At 42.9% G+C, this 16,746-nt stretch overlaps 1 protein-coding gene across 2 annotated transcripts in view; it reads left to right on the top strand.

Moving 5' to 3' along the window:
- Window positions 1–15,325: 15,325 nt before the first annotated feature.
- The window catches only part of zgc:77375 (uncharacterized protein LOC402927 homolog), a 50,188-nt gene continuing 48,767 nt past the window's right edge, over window positions 15,326–16,746 (top strand). Inside the window, exon 1 of one of the 2 annotated variants that reach the window (XM_055648208.1) lies at window positions 15,326–15,553. In XM_055648208.1, the coding sequence (XP_055504183.1) occupies window positions 15,536–15,553 (18 nt within the window). In that variant the 5' untranslated portion in view covers window positions 15,326–15,535. Of the gene's footprint in view, window positions 15,554–15,841; window positions 16,057–16,746 lie in introns of those variants that run through there. The other variant, XM_055648207.1, reaches the window with a different exon arrangement.

The raw sequence follows: 16,746 nt of genomic DNA, 5'->3' as shown, positions 1-16,746 counted from the left end.
GTGGCAATGCTTGTGGACTTTGTGCAAAAAGACAAACAAACAAACAACCAAACAAACTACAAACAGAATGGAACAGAATCACATATTCTTTTACATACTAAATATTGTGGGCGGAAGGAAAAAAGGAAAAAAAACAGCAATTAAAAAAAAAAAAAGCAGTTCCCCAGTTTTCCTATTTTTCTCCACAGTAAGAGTAGAGAAACACTCATTAAAGCCCTTGCTCATCTCCTGCAGCTCCCCACATAGATGACTGCTTTAGTTTCTGAAGGGCTCTATTTTCTCTCTCTAGTTACCCACTTTCGCATAAAATGCCTTTGGATTCTTCTTAATCTTATCTGCCAGAACTACCTTTATTCCCCTTTTCGTCCTTCTGATTTACGTCTTAACTATAAGAAATGTTTAAGAAAGAACTGCAGATACTGGAAAAATTGAAGGTAGACAAAAATGCTGGAGAAACTCAGCGGGTGAGGCAGCATCTGCAGGGAAACATAGCTCCACATTGTCGCATTTTCCCAAACCCCCACCCCCCCACTATGCCTCCACATATACCACCATTCCTCCACTGTGTCTGCCCCATAAATCTCATTTGCAGAAATCCGATCTGCTCTCATGAGTATAAACTCTCCGAATGTGGATGGAAGGCTAGCCTAGATGGAATCCCTAGACGGGTTTTGAAACCATGCGCCAATCTACTGGCCACTGTCTTCACCGACATCGTCAACCTTACATTTCACGAGTCTACTGTTCCCATCTGTTTCAAGCAAACCTCTACCCGTATCCAAGAAAAATAGTGGCAATGCCTATCTCTTCGTAGCTCTAACACCAATCGTAATTAAGTATTTTGAAGGATTGGTCATGGCCCACATCAGAGAATCGGTTACAACATTTGACCCAGCATGACCCTCAGCACTGGTGGGCGTATAGCGGTAGAATTGCTGCCTTACAGCGCTGGAGACCCAGGTTCGATCCTGACTATCAGTACAGAGTTTATATTCTCCCCATGACCACGTGGGTTTTCTCCGAGATCTTCCGGTTTCCCCCCACACTCCAAAGCCGTACAGGTTGGTAGGTTAATTGGCTTGGTATAAATGTTCATAAGTGATAGGAGCAAAATTAGGCCATTCGGCCCATTCTACTCCACCATTCAATCATTGCTGATCTATCTCTCCCTCCTAACCCCATTCTCCTGCCTTCTCTCCATAACCCCTGACACCCATACTAAATGTAAAATTGTCCCCAGTGTGTGTTAATGTGCGGGGATCACTGGTCGGTGTGGACGCAGTAGGTTGACGGGCCTGTATCCATGCCGTATTTCTAAACTAAAATAAACTAGACTAAACTGATTTCAGGGTTGTATGCTCAGTCGCTTGCTCCACCCCCTGTATACCTATGACCGCGTGGCTAAGTACAACGCCACCTTGATCTTCAACCATGTGTCATGGTGTCAGGTCAACAATCTAGCCCCCTAACATCATCAAGATGGTAGAATTGGTTGTTGACCAAAGGAAGTGAAGGGGTGAAGGTAACCCTATCACTCATCAACGGAGCTGGTGTAGAGATGATCGACTGCTTCCAGTTCAATCATCTACTTGTCACCAGCAACCTAACACTGATGATGCAGAGATCAAGAAAGCACATCTGCGTATTATGTGTCAAAGATGATATTGCTTGACCATGAGGACCCCCAACCTTGTACTGTAGATGAACTGTAGAAAGTATTCTGTCAGGATGCGCCTCCGCCTGGTATGGCAACTGTTCAGCTCTTGACTGCTGAGACTGCTGAGAGCGGTGAAGGCAGCCATTGGCACTCTTGCATTTATTCAGCACAAGCAAATAAATGTGTAATCATGTGCAGCTCATTCAAGGTTCATGGCCAATGTAGAGCATAAGTTCCAAAAGCTAATGGAAAGTTGGATTGTAATATATTAAATTACACAAATCAGTAAAAATGTACCTGGAAGATTGTGCTCAAGCCTTGTCCCCTGCATGTTATGTCTTTGGAGATGGTCTAGAATAATTCCCGGTTATTTAGCTGAGCTGGATCATAGTTTATTTATAATAGTGTAGAGTAATTAGCAATCTGACAGAGGCTTCTTTAAAATCAAATCAAATCATTCAACCATTGATGAATAATTTCACTTTAGCAATTGGGAGGACCAGAGGAAATTAGATTAAACAATTTAAGACTCTAAATGGGTGAGATGTTAGGATTCTCTTCTCTAAGAAGAAATAATATTTCTGGTCTATATTGCTGGTGTTAGTGTGGTACACCTTGAATAAAGAGCTGCACAAGCAGCTGTCCAGAACAAAATATTGTATTTTGTTGAAAGGAAATATCGTTATGAATAATACTTGACTAATTTTATCAATTTGGCATTTGTTTGTTGTTGTCACATGTAAGACATAGAATGGGAAAACTATTTTTTGTCTGCTATCCAGTCAAATCATACTAAATCAGGGTGGTTACAGTGCCATAGCAGTAGAGTTGCTGCCTTACAGCGAATGCAGCGCTGGAGACCCGGGTTTGATTCTGACTACGGGTGCTGTTGTACGGAGTTTGTAGGTTCTCCCCGTCACCTGCGTGGGTTTTCTATGATATCTTCGGTTTCCTCGCACACTCTAAAGACGTACAGGTTTGTAGGTTGATTGACTTGGTAAATGTAAAAATTGTCCCTAGTGGGCGTATCGTGTTAATGTGCAGGGATCATTGGTCGGCATGGACCCGATGTGACGAAGGGCCTGTTTCCGCACTGTATCTTTAAAAACAAAAAAAACTAAATATGAGTAGATACACAAGTACAACAGGTAGGGTAAAGAGAAAAATAGCCAGAGTGCAGAAGATAATACTAAAGCGTCACAGCAAAAAAAAAATGCCCATGAAAAAGTGATGTGTTACAATGAAGTAGGTTGGAAGATCGGACGGTAGTTTATAACAGGGCCATTTAGTAGACTGATAACAGTGGGGAAGACACTGTTTCTGAGTCTGGTGGTACGCGCTTTCAAGCTTTTGTATATTTTACCCGATGAGAGAAGATTGAATGACCGGGGTGTAAATGGTCCTTGATTTGGTGGTCGATGGTGGAGAGAATTAGGAGCTACAAATTCCTGGATGTTAACATCTCGGATGACCTGTTCTGTGTTTAGCACATAGTTGCAATTATTAAGAAGGCATACGAGTGCCATCGCTCTCTTCAAAGTTTAAAGAGATCTGTTATGTCTCCAAATACTCAAACTTCTACAGATGTTCGAAAGAAAGTATCCTGACTGGTTACATCATGGCATGGTCATGATGTAATGGCCATTACAATGTTTAGGAAAGCAAGAGGCTCCAGAGAATGATGGTCTATCTCAGCCCTCCCCTCCATCAAAAACATCTACTTGAGGTGCTTCCTCAAGAAGGGGGCATCTATAATCAAGGATTCCCACTGTACAGGCCTTAGCCTCTTCTCAGTGAATATTTAAATATATGACTGTCATAAGAAATGAAAGTAAATATTGTATTCAATATGAAACTCAAATGTAAGAACTGAAACAAAAGTGAAACAAAATAAGTGTTTATTCAAAAGTTAAGACAATAGAATGTTTGGAAAATAATACCAGTTAATTCATATAAAGTAAGTCAAAGGTTTAAAGCACATGAAAATCAAAAAGGCAGATGCTGGAAATCTGTAAAACAAAATGCAGAAATCACTCAGCAGGTCAGGCACCACCAATTCATTTAAAACCTGAAAAGGAATAGTTATGTGATTTTATTTTTTAGAGATATTGTCTTCTGCTTTTTTATATATATACAAAAATGAACATAGAACAAAGTCCTTTGAGCCACAATGTTCATGCCAAATATGATGCCAAGTTAAACTAATCTCCTCTGTGTGCATGTGGTCCATATCTCTCCATTTCCTGTATATACATGTGCCTCTCTAAAAGCCTCTTAAATGCCACTATTGTATCGGCCTCCACAACCACTGCTGACAACGTGTTTCAGGAACCCAGCACATTCTGTGTGTAAAAATATATTTTTTAATTTGTCCCGCACATCACATTGAAATTTTGCCCCCCTCACCTTAAAGCATTGCCCCCAAGTCTTTAACATTATTACTAGGAAACAGTTTTGACTGTCTATCCTAACTATGCTTCTCATCATTTTATATAGTTTTATCTTGTTTCTTGGTCCTCCAAAATATTCCAAATGGAATTTAAACTGGAGGTGGTGAAGGGAGGGTTTAAGCCAGAAAGGGTTATTGGGAAGAAAGAGCTACTTTAAATTTAGTTGCACCTGGTTGGGTAACTATAGTTGGGTGGAGATTATTCCATGCTTTAATTGTGCGGGGGAAGAACGAATTGCTGTATACATCTGTCTTTGTAGCTAGGATCACAAATAGTATCGAATGCCCTCGTCTGCTCCTAATTGGTTTGGGTTTGGTGTAGGTCTTGTAGTCTATGTCGAGCTGACCATTTAACATTTTGTAAAAACAGTTCAAATGGTGAGCTTCACGTCTGTCTTGGAGAGGGTTCCACCCCAGAGAATTCAGAAGTTTGGTGACACTCGCTTCTCTCTCATAGGTGTTAGTAACAAATCTTTGGACACGTTCAATGGAAGAAATGTTTTTATTTGGGTATGGGTCCCATGCTGCAACTGCGTAGTCCAAATGAGGTCTAACGAGGGTGAAGTATAGCTTCTCCTTGACAGAAGTTGAACAATGATGAAAGTTGCGCCTCAGAAAGTTTAGGGCACCTGTTGCTTTCATCAGGTCTCCCCCTATCCTCTGACATTCCAGAGAAAGCAATCCACATTTGTCCAACCTCCCCTTAAGAGTAAATCCTCTAATCCAGGCAGCATCCTGGTAAATCACATCTCCACCCTCTCCAAAGCCACTACAAAATGAGTACTATGTGAGTAATGAAGTGGCTGAACTTGCATACGTTCAAAACGTGAAATGGATTTGTTCATTCTATTTTTAGCATTGATACTTGTGTCATTTTCAAATTATATTGCTAATTCATTGATTCAAGAAAATACTCTTTGGTTTGGATAGAAATATGTTTTGGATAGAAATATTTGGGAATAATATATATGAAAGGTTTCTGTGAATGATAAGTGTGAAGGAGAAAATCTACCACTTTTACATTCACTGACTTTTAACGTATATATAACCTGCCATTCTGGTTCTTTCTGTACAGGTTGGCCAGACCAAATGTAGGCAGCTAGGTGGAGAACTTTATAAAGTATCCTTCATCAGTATACGGTCGGGTTGGCGGTTGAGGACGAGTATGCCGCGGCGGTGGAGGTGAAGTCGAGGGTGGGCAAAGGCGGTCGAAGTCACCTGGTGCAGGAGGTCGGACGGGCTGCCGAGAACAAGGGAGGAGCTGGCGTGGGGAGACCGTCGTGATCTAAGGGGGACCACAAATGGAATACTTGTAACGTTGTCGGCACCCTTTATCTGGCGACTCTTTGCATGCCTTGGGTAGTTTCAGGCCTTCTGAAATTCTTGCTCATGTCTTATTTGTGCCAAAGGTCCATTCACTTGTCAACCCCTCGATTGTTCAGCTCGTAAGCTTCTGGTTACTTAAGATCTCAATTTTTAAATTCACAATCATGTTTTCCAAGCTCTCCATGATATCACTCTTCTCCTGTCCACAGCTCTCCAAAGAATCTGTGCTCCTCCAATTCTGGCCCCTTGAGGAATTATTTTCCTGATCTTTCTACCATTGTCAATGGCGCCTTCAGCTGCGAAACCTCTAAGTTCTGGAATGCCGTTCTTTCCCGAATTAAGCTGCTGAAAGACCATCGCTTTGGCCAAGCTTTTGATGATTTGGTCTAATGTGGCTTGCTGCCAAAATCTGTTTGATGAAGTTCCTGTGAACTGCATTGAATCATTTTACTATATTAAACTTGCAGTCTACATATAAAACACCATTGTTAGTTAATTCTAGCATAATTATAATTTATGCATGTGACAAGAGCGTGCATTTTAGACAATACACCTTCTGTTGAATTTCATGTGCTCTTATTTATATAATGATTGGAAGCTGATTAAGTATTTTGTTTCATTCAATAAATTCCTAAAGCTTCATTCATCTTTCAGTATATTTTTTATAATTGCAAAATTAACTGGAATAATCCTTAAAAAGATAACTGTAAAGATGGAAGCACAACATTCATTTCTGTGCTTGCTATAGTTCAGGCAAAGTTAATAATTTTATAGGCAGGAACTGCAGATGTTGGTTTAAATCAAAGATGGGCACAAAATGCTGGAGTAACTCAGCGGGACAGGCAGCATCTCTGGAGAGAAGGAATGGGTGATGTTTCAGGTCTGAAGAAGGGTCTCAACCCGAAATGTCACCCATTCCTTCTCTCCAAAGATGCTGCCTGTCCTGCTGAGTTAATCCAGCATTTTGTGTCTATCTGAAGTTAATAATCTGTGGGGTTCAGTGAAATTTGTCTGACATATTGGGGACAATAGGGGGGTTGCACGTAAGGTCACAGGGTCATAGGGCTTGACGGAGCCGCTCAATCCATCTGGAGGACATCCGCAGCTTCTGGTATATGTTGTTAATACACGAAACGCGTACTTTCCTACCTGTTAAAAACCGCCAAAATGTTGCATTTTTGCGCTGTAAAAAATTGTAGAAGTCGGGGTAAGCCTGAGAGACATGTACCCAACTTCAGAATTCCAAAAGTGAAGCGAAATGAAGCGAGACCTGAAGGGACAACAACAGCTAAAGTGCTTGGCGAACATTGGCCGTGCAGATATCAAAATTGAAAATATTGGGAATTATCGCGTTTGCTCACTGCATTTCATCACCAGTGCATTATTTGTGTTTTTTCTTGATTCGTTTGGTATCTAAAAAGTCTCAGAAGTGATAAATCTGGCAGTAAATTTTGCTTCAGAGGCGTTTTCATTTTGTATGTAAAAACCCACTTGAGAACCATGGGCGATTTTAAAATTTTACATCCAGATTTATCACTTCTGAAACTTTTTAGATGCCAAAGGAATCAAGAAAAAACACAAATAATGCCTGAAATAATGAAATGCTGTGAGCAAACGGCCAATGTTCGCCAAGCACTTTGGCTGTTGTTGTCCCTTCAGCTCTCGCTTCTATCTATCGTCATTTCTCCTCACTTCTGGAATTCTGAAGTAGGCTAAATGTCTCTCACGCTTATTCCGATTTCCTTAATTATTTACAGTGCAAAAATTGACAATTTTGGCGGGTTTTAACGGGCCCGCTACGCTGGAAACAATGGTAAGTGCCTACCTGCAGTACATCGCGTGTACTCCATTTGGCGTTGCGTAGCAACAGTACGGGTCATGGGTCGTGACCCGACTGCCGTGAAACCTCCCTATACAATATGCATGACTTAATGACTTTTTAAAAATACTGACACTAAAATATTGCCCTGCAATCAATAAATATTCAAAAAATCTGTTATCTTTTTTAATGCTTATTTCTGGAAAGTTTAGGGTAGGACGAATGGAAAGTGGGATGTTTTTAAAAGTGTAATGATAGGAGTTCAAGGCATGCATGTTCATGATAGTGTAGAGCACAGTGGGTGGAAGCAAGGAAGCTTGGTTGATGACAGAGATTGAGGCACTGGTCAAGAAAAAGATGGCATGGAACAAGGTCTGGGCAGCTGGGATCAAATGTATCCCCGGAAGCGTGTTGGGAACTGAGCATAGGAAGGGGACCGGAGATAGCTCTGGCAGATCCAAAGATTAAGGGAAAATTCAAAGTCATTTTTCGTACATTAAGGACACGAGGGAAACAGGAGAGAGAATAGGGTACCTCAGAAACCTAACTGGTCATCTGCGTTGAGCTGCAGGAGACAGGCAAGGTCCTCAATGAGAATTTCACCTCTATTTTTACCATGGAGAAAGACATGAAGACTGGGGAACTCGGGATAGTTAATAGAGATGTCTTGAGGACACTCTGTATTATGGTCGACTTGGTGCTGAATGTCCTATGCTGTATGAAGGTAGATACATCCCTTGGGCCTGATCCGAGATCACTGTGGGAAGCTGGATAATAAATAGTGGGTGACCTGGCTGAGATATATGAATCATCATCAGACATGGGTGAGGTGCCGGAAAAATGGCGGGTGGCTAATGTTGTGCCTCTATTTAACAAATGCTGCATGGAAAAGCCTGGGAACTATAAACCAGTGAGTCTAACATCTGTGGTACACAAAAAAGCTGGAGAAACTCAGCGGGTGCAGCAGCATCTATGGAGCGAAGGAAACAGGCAACGTTTCGGGCCGAAACCCTTCTTCAGACATCAGTCTAACATCTGTTGTTGGAGAGGATTCTGAGACATAAAATATATATGCTTTTGGATAGACAGGGGCTGATTATGGATAGTCGGCTTGGTTTTGTTCATGGGAGATTGTATCTTACGAGTTTGTTGAACCCTAGATGTTGTCTATATGGACCAGCAAGGCTTTGATAAGGTTCTGGTAGTGTGGTCTGGAAGGTTAGATCGCATGGGATCCAGGCAGAGCTAGCCGAGTCGATAGAGTATTGGCTGCATGGAAGGGTGTGGATGAAAGGTTGTTCTTTGAACTGGAAGACTGGCCAGTGGTGTGCCTCAGGGTTCGGTGCTGGGCCCATGGCTGCTTGTGGTTTATATCAGCGTTTTGGATGAGAATCTAGAAGGCATGTGGTAAGTTGCAGATGATTCTAAAGTGGGTGGTATCGTAGATAGTGAAGTTGGTTATCAAAAATTGCAGCAGGATCTTGATCAGTTAGGCAAGTGGACTCGGGAATGGTTAATTCAGTTTAATGCAGATAAATGCAGTGTTGCATTTTGTGAAGTCATACCAGGGCAGGACTTACAGTACACATTGAATGACAGACCCCTGGGAAGTTTAGCTTAGCAATCAACTGTACAATAGTTCCATCCTACATGCTAGGGACAATTTACAGAAACCAATTAACCTGCAATCCTGCATGTGTTTGGAATTTGGAAACTTGAAAACCAAGAAAAAAGCCAATGCGTTCACAGGGAGAAGGGATAAATTCTGTACAGACATCAACCGAGGTCAGGATCGAACCTGGGCCTCTGACGTTGTAAGCAACAACACTACCATTGTGTTATGGTGGCACCCAGTGTATGCTGTAGAGCAGAGGAATCTAGGAGTGCAGGTATATAGTTCCTCAGGGAATATGGTGTCACAGGTAGATAGGGTGGTCATGAAGTCTGTTGGTACATTGGCCTTCATCATTCAGGGTATTGAGTATTGAAGTCGGTATTGAAGTCAGTCTGAAGAAGGGTTTCGGCCCGAAACATTGCCTATTTCCTTTGCTCCATAGATGCTGCTGCACCCGCTGAGTTTCTCCAGCACTTTTGTCTATCTTATGTTACGTTACAGTTCTACAAGTCGTCGGCGAGGCCACATTTGGAATATTGTGTTCAGTTTTGCTCATTCTGCTATATGAAGAATGTTGTTAAGCTGGAAAGAGTGCAGAGATGATTTACGAGGATACGGCCAGGACTTGAGGGGCAGAGCTATAGTGAGAAGTTGGGCAGGCTTTGACTAAATTCCTCGTTGTGCAGGAGGATGAGGGGTGATCTTATAGAAGTGTATTATATCATGATGGGAATAGATCCGGTGAATGCTCAGAGTCTTTTACTGAGAATAGGGGAATCAAGAACCTGAGGATATAGTTTAAGGTGAAAGGGGAAAAATTAAATAGGAACCTGAGGGGCAATGTTTTCATGTAGAGGGTGGTGGGTATATGGAATGAGCTGCCAGAGAAAGTAGTGAGGCCGGTACTTTAACAACATTTATAGGACATTTGGACAGGTACATGGATAGGAAAGGTTTATAGGTATATGGGCCAAATGCAGACAGATGGGACTGGTGGAAACAATAGACAATAGGTGCAGGTGTAGGCCATTCGACCCTTTGAGACAGCATCGCCATTCAATGTGATCATAGCTGATCATCCACAATCAGTACCCTGTTCCTGCTTTCTCCCCATATCCCGTTTCCTCTATCTTTAACAGCCCTATCCTAGCTCTCTCTTGAAAGTATCCAAAGAACCGGCCTCCACCGCCCTCTGAGGCAGAGAATTCCACTGACTCACAACTCTATGTGTGAAAATGGGTTTCCTCATCTCCGTTCTAAAGGGCTTATCCCTTATTCTTAAACTGTGGCCCCTGGTTCTGGACTTCCCCAACATCGGGACCATGTTTCCTGCCTCTAGCGTGTCCAAACCCTTAATAATCTTATATGTTTCAATAAGATTCCCTCTCACCCTTCTAAAATCCAGAGTATACAAGCCCAGCCGCTCCATTCTCTCAGCATATCACAGTCCCGCCATCCCGGGAATTAACCTTGTAAACCTATGCAGCACTCCCTCAATAGCAAGAATGTCCTTCCTCAAATTTGGAGACCAACACTGCACACAATACTCCAGGTATGGTCTCACTAGGACCCTGTGCAACTGAAGGACCGCTTTGCACCTATACTCAACTCCTCTTGTTATAAAGACCAACATGCCATTAGCTTTCTTCACTGCCTGCTGTACCCGCATGCTTACTTTCATTGACTATGGGGCATATTAGATGCGGCATCTTGGTCAGCAGGGGAAAGTTGGGCCAAAGTGTCTGTTTCTGTGCTGTTTAATTCCACGACCTGCATGATCCAACTAATATTGCGTTGTTTTTTTTCTGGACTGAATATATTTACTTGTAGAAAACCTACCCCCAAACTATACTAAAGACAGCAGTTCTTTACTTGCAAATGTTGTTCATCATAAATTGGAAGGAGAGACAGTTGTGGAGTAATGTTGCTTTTGATACTTGGATAATGTAAGACTTTCCAAAGTTCTCCAGGCGGTGTAGCTGGTGTTAGGATTATATACATGTCTAAGCTTTAGCTGTGCTTTGTTGTGTTTTAATAGCTGTTTTGCTAAGTCTAGGCTATGGAGAAGAAAAACAGGGCCTATGAAATAGGCTCTCTTTTTGCAGAGGAGAAGGAGTTTAAATGGTCTATCAATTGTGGGGTATAGAAGTATTTTCTAACTGTTTCTGAAAGCCTGGCCTCAACCCTTCCCTACCTCAATTCATCAACTATGGAAACAATTTCTATCAACCCTACCAATTCACCCTCTCAGTCTTGATTTTCCCTTGAACGTTTAATGGAAGCCTAGATAGTGCAATATCTTCTCATAATCCAACCAATCTCTGGTTGATGCTCCAAATCCAATATCAAATCCTTCATCTGCTCAAGCACTCTTGATCTGTCTTCATCGCTGTTGCAAATACTAGTTTTTATCCACAAGTAGTTGCTCTACTCAACAGCCAAAAATCTGTATCCTCCCTTTGATCTGGTATTTTGTTGGTTCACATGCTTGATCAATGGTATCTTATCATTAATGTTTTATTATTATTAATGTTTAGTGTTTTCTGAGTCATTCGTAACTGTCACTGTATGTCATGTTGTTTACTTGTGGGCGAAGCACCAAGGCAAATTCCTTGTATGTGAATACTTGGCCAATAAACTTACTTACTTACTTACTTAGTTGTGAGTGTCAGAAATAAAGCTTTACAACCAAAGTTGGATGAGTCTGCTCTATTTCCTTTACCTTATTCATGTTGTGTTGAGACTTTGACTTGAGCGCCCTGGAGAGGAAAAGACTACAAGTAGCAGTAAACACTGCCCAGCCCATCATCGGCTCTGACCTTCCTTCCATCGAGGGGATTTATCACAGTCGCTGCCTCAAAAAGGCTGGCAGTATCATCAAAGACCCACACCATCCTGGCCACACACTCATCTCCCTGCTACCTTCAGGTAGAAGGTACAGGAGCCTGAAGACTGCAACAACCAGGTTCAGGAATAGCTGCTTCCCCACAGCCATCAGGCTATTAAACCTGGCTCAGACAAAACTCTGATTATTAATAACCCATTATGTGTTATTTGCACTTTATCAGTTTATTTATTCATGTGTGTATATATTTATATTATGATATATGGACACACTTATCTGTTTTGTAGTAAATGCCTACTATGTTCTGTGTGCTGAAGCAAAGCAAGAATTTCATTGGCCTATTCAGGGACACATGACAATAAACTCACTTGACTTGACTGAATCTATAAGAGCACGGATTAAAGAGCTTTAAGAGCACATGGATTAAAACTGTCACCATCTTGTGCTCATTTCTAGTGTGTGGTGGTCAGAAACTGATAAGTGTCTGGAACCAATTTGATCTAGCCTGGGACAGGGAGGAGTGGGTCCACAGGGTGTTCAGAGTGAATGGTTATGTTCTCTGGCAATTGGCCGGACGATCCATAGTTCACGTCACTATCAGATCCAATTATCTGGACCTGGAATATGATTCGGAGGAGACTGGGTAAATACAGAGGACTGATGGGGAACAGGACCAATGTGAAGCAGAAATAGGAATAATGGGAGCTTTGATACTGTTTAGTTTATTGTCACGTGTACCGAGGTACAGTGTTGCTTTTGTTGCCTGCTATCCGGTCAGCGGAAAGGCAATACGTTCTTACCATCGAGCCATGAGTTTTTTAGATACCTGATAAGGGAATAATGTTTGATGCAAGGTAAAGCCAGAGTTAAAGTAAGAAATCTTGCTTATAAGGAATAGAGATTTAAAAGCGTTGAGCGATTGTAATATGTGATTGTAGATCTGCTTCTGTGGTTAGCATGCAAATAGTCGCCTGGGTTGGGCACCATTTTGGAAGCATTATTAATCTTAACGCATTATTAATCTGTGGGAAAGAACCTGATCAACAGGTACAACCTGCTCTTTGTGATGTGAAGATAGAGGGAGTACAGAGAAGGTTCACCAGACTGATTCCTGGGATGCCAGGACTTTCATATGAAGAAAGACTGGATAGACTCGGCTTGTACTCGCTAGAATTTAGAAGATTGAGGGGGGGATCTTATAGAAACGTACAAAATTCTTAAGGGGTTGGACAGGTTAGATGCAGGAAGATTGTTCCCGATGTTGGGGAAGTCCAGGACAAGGGGTCACAGTTTCAGGATAAAGGGGAAATCCTTTAGGACCGAGATGAGAAAAACATTTTTCACACAGAGAGTGGTGAATCTCTGGAACTCTCTGCCACGGAAGGTAGTTGAGGCCAGTTCATTGGCTATATTTAAGAGGGAGTTAGATGTGGCCCTTGTGGCTAAAGGGATCATGGGGTATGGAGAGAAGGTAGGTACAGGATACTGAGTTAGATGATCAGCCATGATCATATTGAATGGCGGTGCAGGCTCGAAGGGCCGAATGGCCTACTCCTGCACCTATTTTCTATGTTTCTATGTTTCTAAACCCCACCTGTGTTGAAGCAGTCACACAAACCATTTTATCTGGAGATTGAAAATGGTTGGAGACTAGAAAAACAAAAAACATAAGCATATAGAGCAAGAGTAGGTTACATAGTCCTTCAAGCCTGTATCCCCATGATGTTTGAATAAGCTTATTGGCCAAGTATTCACATACAAGGAATTTGCCTTGGTGCTCCGCCCGCAAATGACAACATGACATACAGTGACAGCTAGCTGAATGTAGCGCCAGAGAGAGGAAGTCCACCCAATAGGTCCTCATTCCTTCAGGGGCAACATCAAGGTGTGCATTGGCCTTGATACATAAATAGCAAGTTTCATTATGCCCTGAGCTCCCAACTCTTGCAGAAGATGGGTCTGACCAAGTTGTTGAGAAAAGTACCATTCAGCTGGAGTATGCCACACCGCCTCCCCCTTGTAGGAATATTTGTACTGACCACCTTTGATCAAGAAACAATGGCGTACAGGGAAAATCCTCACCCTGCAGGAAAAATAAACAATGGGTTCTGTTTCATGGTTACCTGATCAGAAAGTAAGTTGACAGAATGTTGCTTCACCAAAACTTTCAAACAAACTTGTCGGGTGTTGAGAAGAGTCATCCCTTGTCAGATCCTTCATTGAAAGGCAGAGTCTCGGCACCAACGCACCCAGACCTTGAGCTGCAGTGGGAGTGAGACTGTCATCCATATTCTTCTGATCTTTGTGTTTAGCAGAAGGCCTGAAAAGAGATGCAGTAGTCTTTGTTGCAGCCTAGCTAATACTGAAGTGCAACGTAGGTCATTGTATTCTTCAAACTATTCCCAGGGTAGCACCAACTGCTGTTGGAGGATCTTTCATTTGGTGAACGGTGGACTCTAGCAGCCTAACACTTTCGTGTCCTCCACAAAATGTTGTTGGCAGAGATAGATTATTGATTAGTACGGATGTCAGAGGTTCTAGGGAGAAGGCAGGAGAATGGGGTTAGGGGGGAGAAATAGATCAGCCGTGATTGAATGGCAGAGTAGACTTGGCTTAGAGTAGACAGGTTGAATGGCCTAATTCTGCTCCTATCACTTGGGTACGCATTGAAACATGGTAAAGCTGCCACAAAGGCTCTGCAAGCAAGGGCCTTCCCACTGTTATATACCGAGGGGCTTTGAACTGTGTAGAAAAACCTCTCAGTTGTTGATGTGATTAAAAACTTTGTTGTGCTGATATCAGTTATTTGTGAGATGTGAGTGTCTTGTACTGTAAATTAAAGGACGTTCCTTTAGGAAGATGAGGAGGAAAGTCTTTAGTTAGAGGGTGGTGAATCTGTGGAATTTATTGCCACAGAAGGCTGTGGAGGCCAAGTCAATGGATATTTTTAAGGCAGAGATGAACAGATTATTGATTAGTAGGGGTGTCAGGGGTTATGGGGAGAAAGCAGGAAATGAGATTGAGACGGACAGATAGATCAGTCATGATTTAATGGCGGAGTGGACTTGATGGGCTGAATGCCTAATTCTGTTCCTATGAACGTATAAAATGCACTGTTTCATCCCTGCAACCTTTGGATGTATATATCACCTATTATTCTATTTCTCCAGAGATGCAGCCTGACCCGCTGAGTTACTCCAGCTTTTTGTGTCTATTTTCGGTTTAAACCAGCATCTACAGTTCCTTCGGACGGACAAACTCACACATTTATATATATATATATATATATGGTCATAGCAACAAAATATATTTAAAAGGAAGAAAATATGAAGATCAAACAACTCTTATCAAGAATATCAAGTGAGCGAGTTTAGCCGTTTCTCTCCTGTCAGATGTTGCCCGGTCTGCTGAACACCCTCAGATTGGCAGTGCTTGTGTTGTGTTTTGTTTTTCCAAGTACGTTACCTTTAAAGGTCATCGCTGCCCCATTGTTCCATTTGTGATACAGACGAACACGGGAACAATGATTTGAAAATGAAACGTGATAACAAGGTCAATCTGATAAGCGGCTACACAGAGAGAGAGAGAGAGAGAGAGAGAGTTGTGCGACTACACACCGAGTTGTGGATTATTTTAGATGTTTTCTTCTACAGAGGCTGAGTTAACAGTGCATTCGTCTTCGGATAGATTCCATCTCCGTTCTCCACCGTGGCATCTCTGTCCATGAACCTTTTTTTTTTAATGGATCAACCCGCTTGCAAGATTGCTGATGTGATCTATCTGCTCACAAACTGCGTTGGGTTGGACTTGAGTTTGGGTTGGGGATGGCTGGCGTGATGCAGGTATGCTGCTATATCCCTCCTGTAACAGGATATGTTTTTCTGGCAGTTGTGATGAGACCAGGCTTTGTGTCCTCACTGGCTTGCATTGGTGGGGATTGGGAGGTTGTGTGTGTATGTGGGTGTGTGTGTGTGTGTTTGTGTGTGTGTGTGTGGGGGGGGTAGCTGTTGTCTTGCCTGGGATGCCGGAGCTTTGCTTGAGCCGCACGGGGCGCTGTCAGCGAGGCCGCCGGGGGGCCGAGCTGGCAATCGGCCGGGAGGCGGAGCGGGGCGGAGCGGTGCGGTGGGGGCGAGGGGTTGATAAGCGGCAGCGGCAGCAGCGGCGGCGGCGCCTGGCTGTTTGCACGGATGAGTTGCGGGCGCTGGTTGAGCCGGGGCAGCGGCTGGAGCGCAGGACAATGAGTGCGCTGCTGTCGCTGAGCCGGGTGGCCTGTGCAACCCTGCGGGCGTTGAAGAAAGTACCATCAGCATGTCACAGAGACATGGGCGGCATGGCAGGATCTCAGGTAACGAGGGCGAGGGAATAGAGAATAAAGATCGACACAAAAAGCTGGAGGAACTCAGCGGGACAGGCAGCATCTCTGGAGAGAAGGAATAGTCGCCCGGGTGTGAATGTCCCTGTAAACAAGCTATCTGTCATTCCCTTAGATAGTCTGGGGACACTCATTGTCCCTCGGTGCAAGACACAGATGAAATGTTGGTTACACAAAAAAGCTGGAGAAACTCAGCGGGTGCAGCAGCATCTATGGAGCGAAGGAAATAGGCAACGTTTCGGGCCGAAACCCTTGGGTTTCGGCCCGAAACGTTGTCTATTTCCTTCGCTCCATAGATGCTGCTGCACCCGCTGAGTTTCTCCAGCTTTTTTGTGTAACCTTCGATTCTCCAGCATCTGCAGTTCCCTCTTAAACACAGATGAAATGTTACCATTTATTGGAAATGTCTTATGGAAATCTGCTTTACGCTCACAGACAGTAAATTGATATAACTTTGAAATACCACAACTAGATGCGTTTTAATTTAAGAAGAAAGTTACAGTTCCAGGCGGTTAGATTCCATTATTCCAGGCACACGTGTGATCGAGTGAACCCTAAACTTGTAATTGAATGTGAAAGCTGCCCCTTGGAAGCAGAAGCTGAAGTTAACATGTGATTGATTTTAAAAAACCTAGTGACCGGGTGCTCCCATTGTTAACTCGT

Source organism: Leucoraja erinacea, chromosome 16 (genome assembly GCF_028641065.1).
Source record: "Leucoraja erinacea ecotype New England chromosome 16, Leri_hhj_1, whole genome shotgun sequence".
NCBI classification, from domain to species: Eukaryota; Metazoa; Chordata; class Chondrichthyes; order Rajiformes; family Rajidae; genus Leucoraja; species Leucoraja erinaceus.
This window is presented reverse-complemented; position numbering and strand designations above follow the sequence as displayed.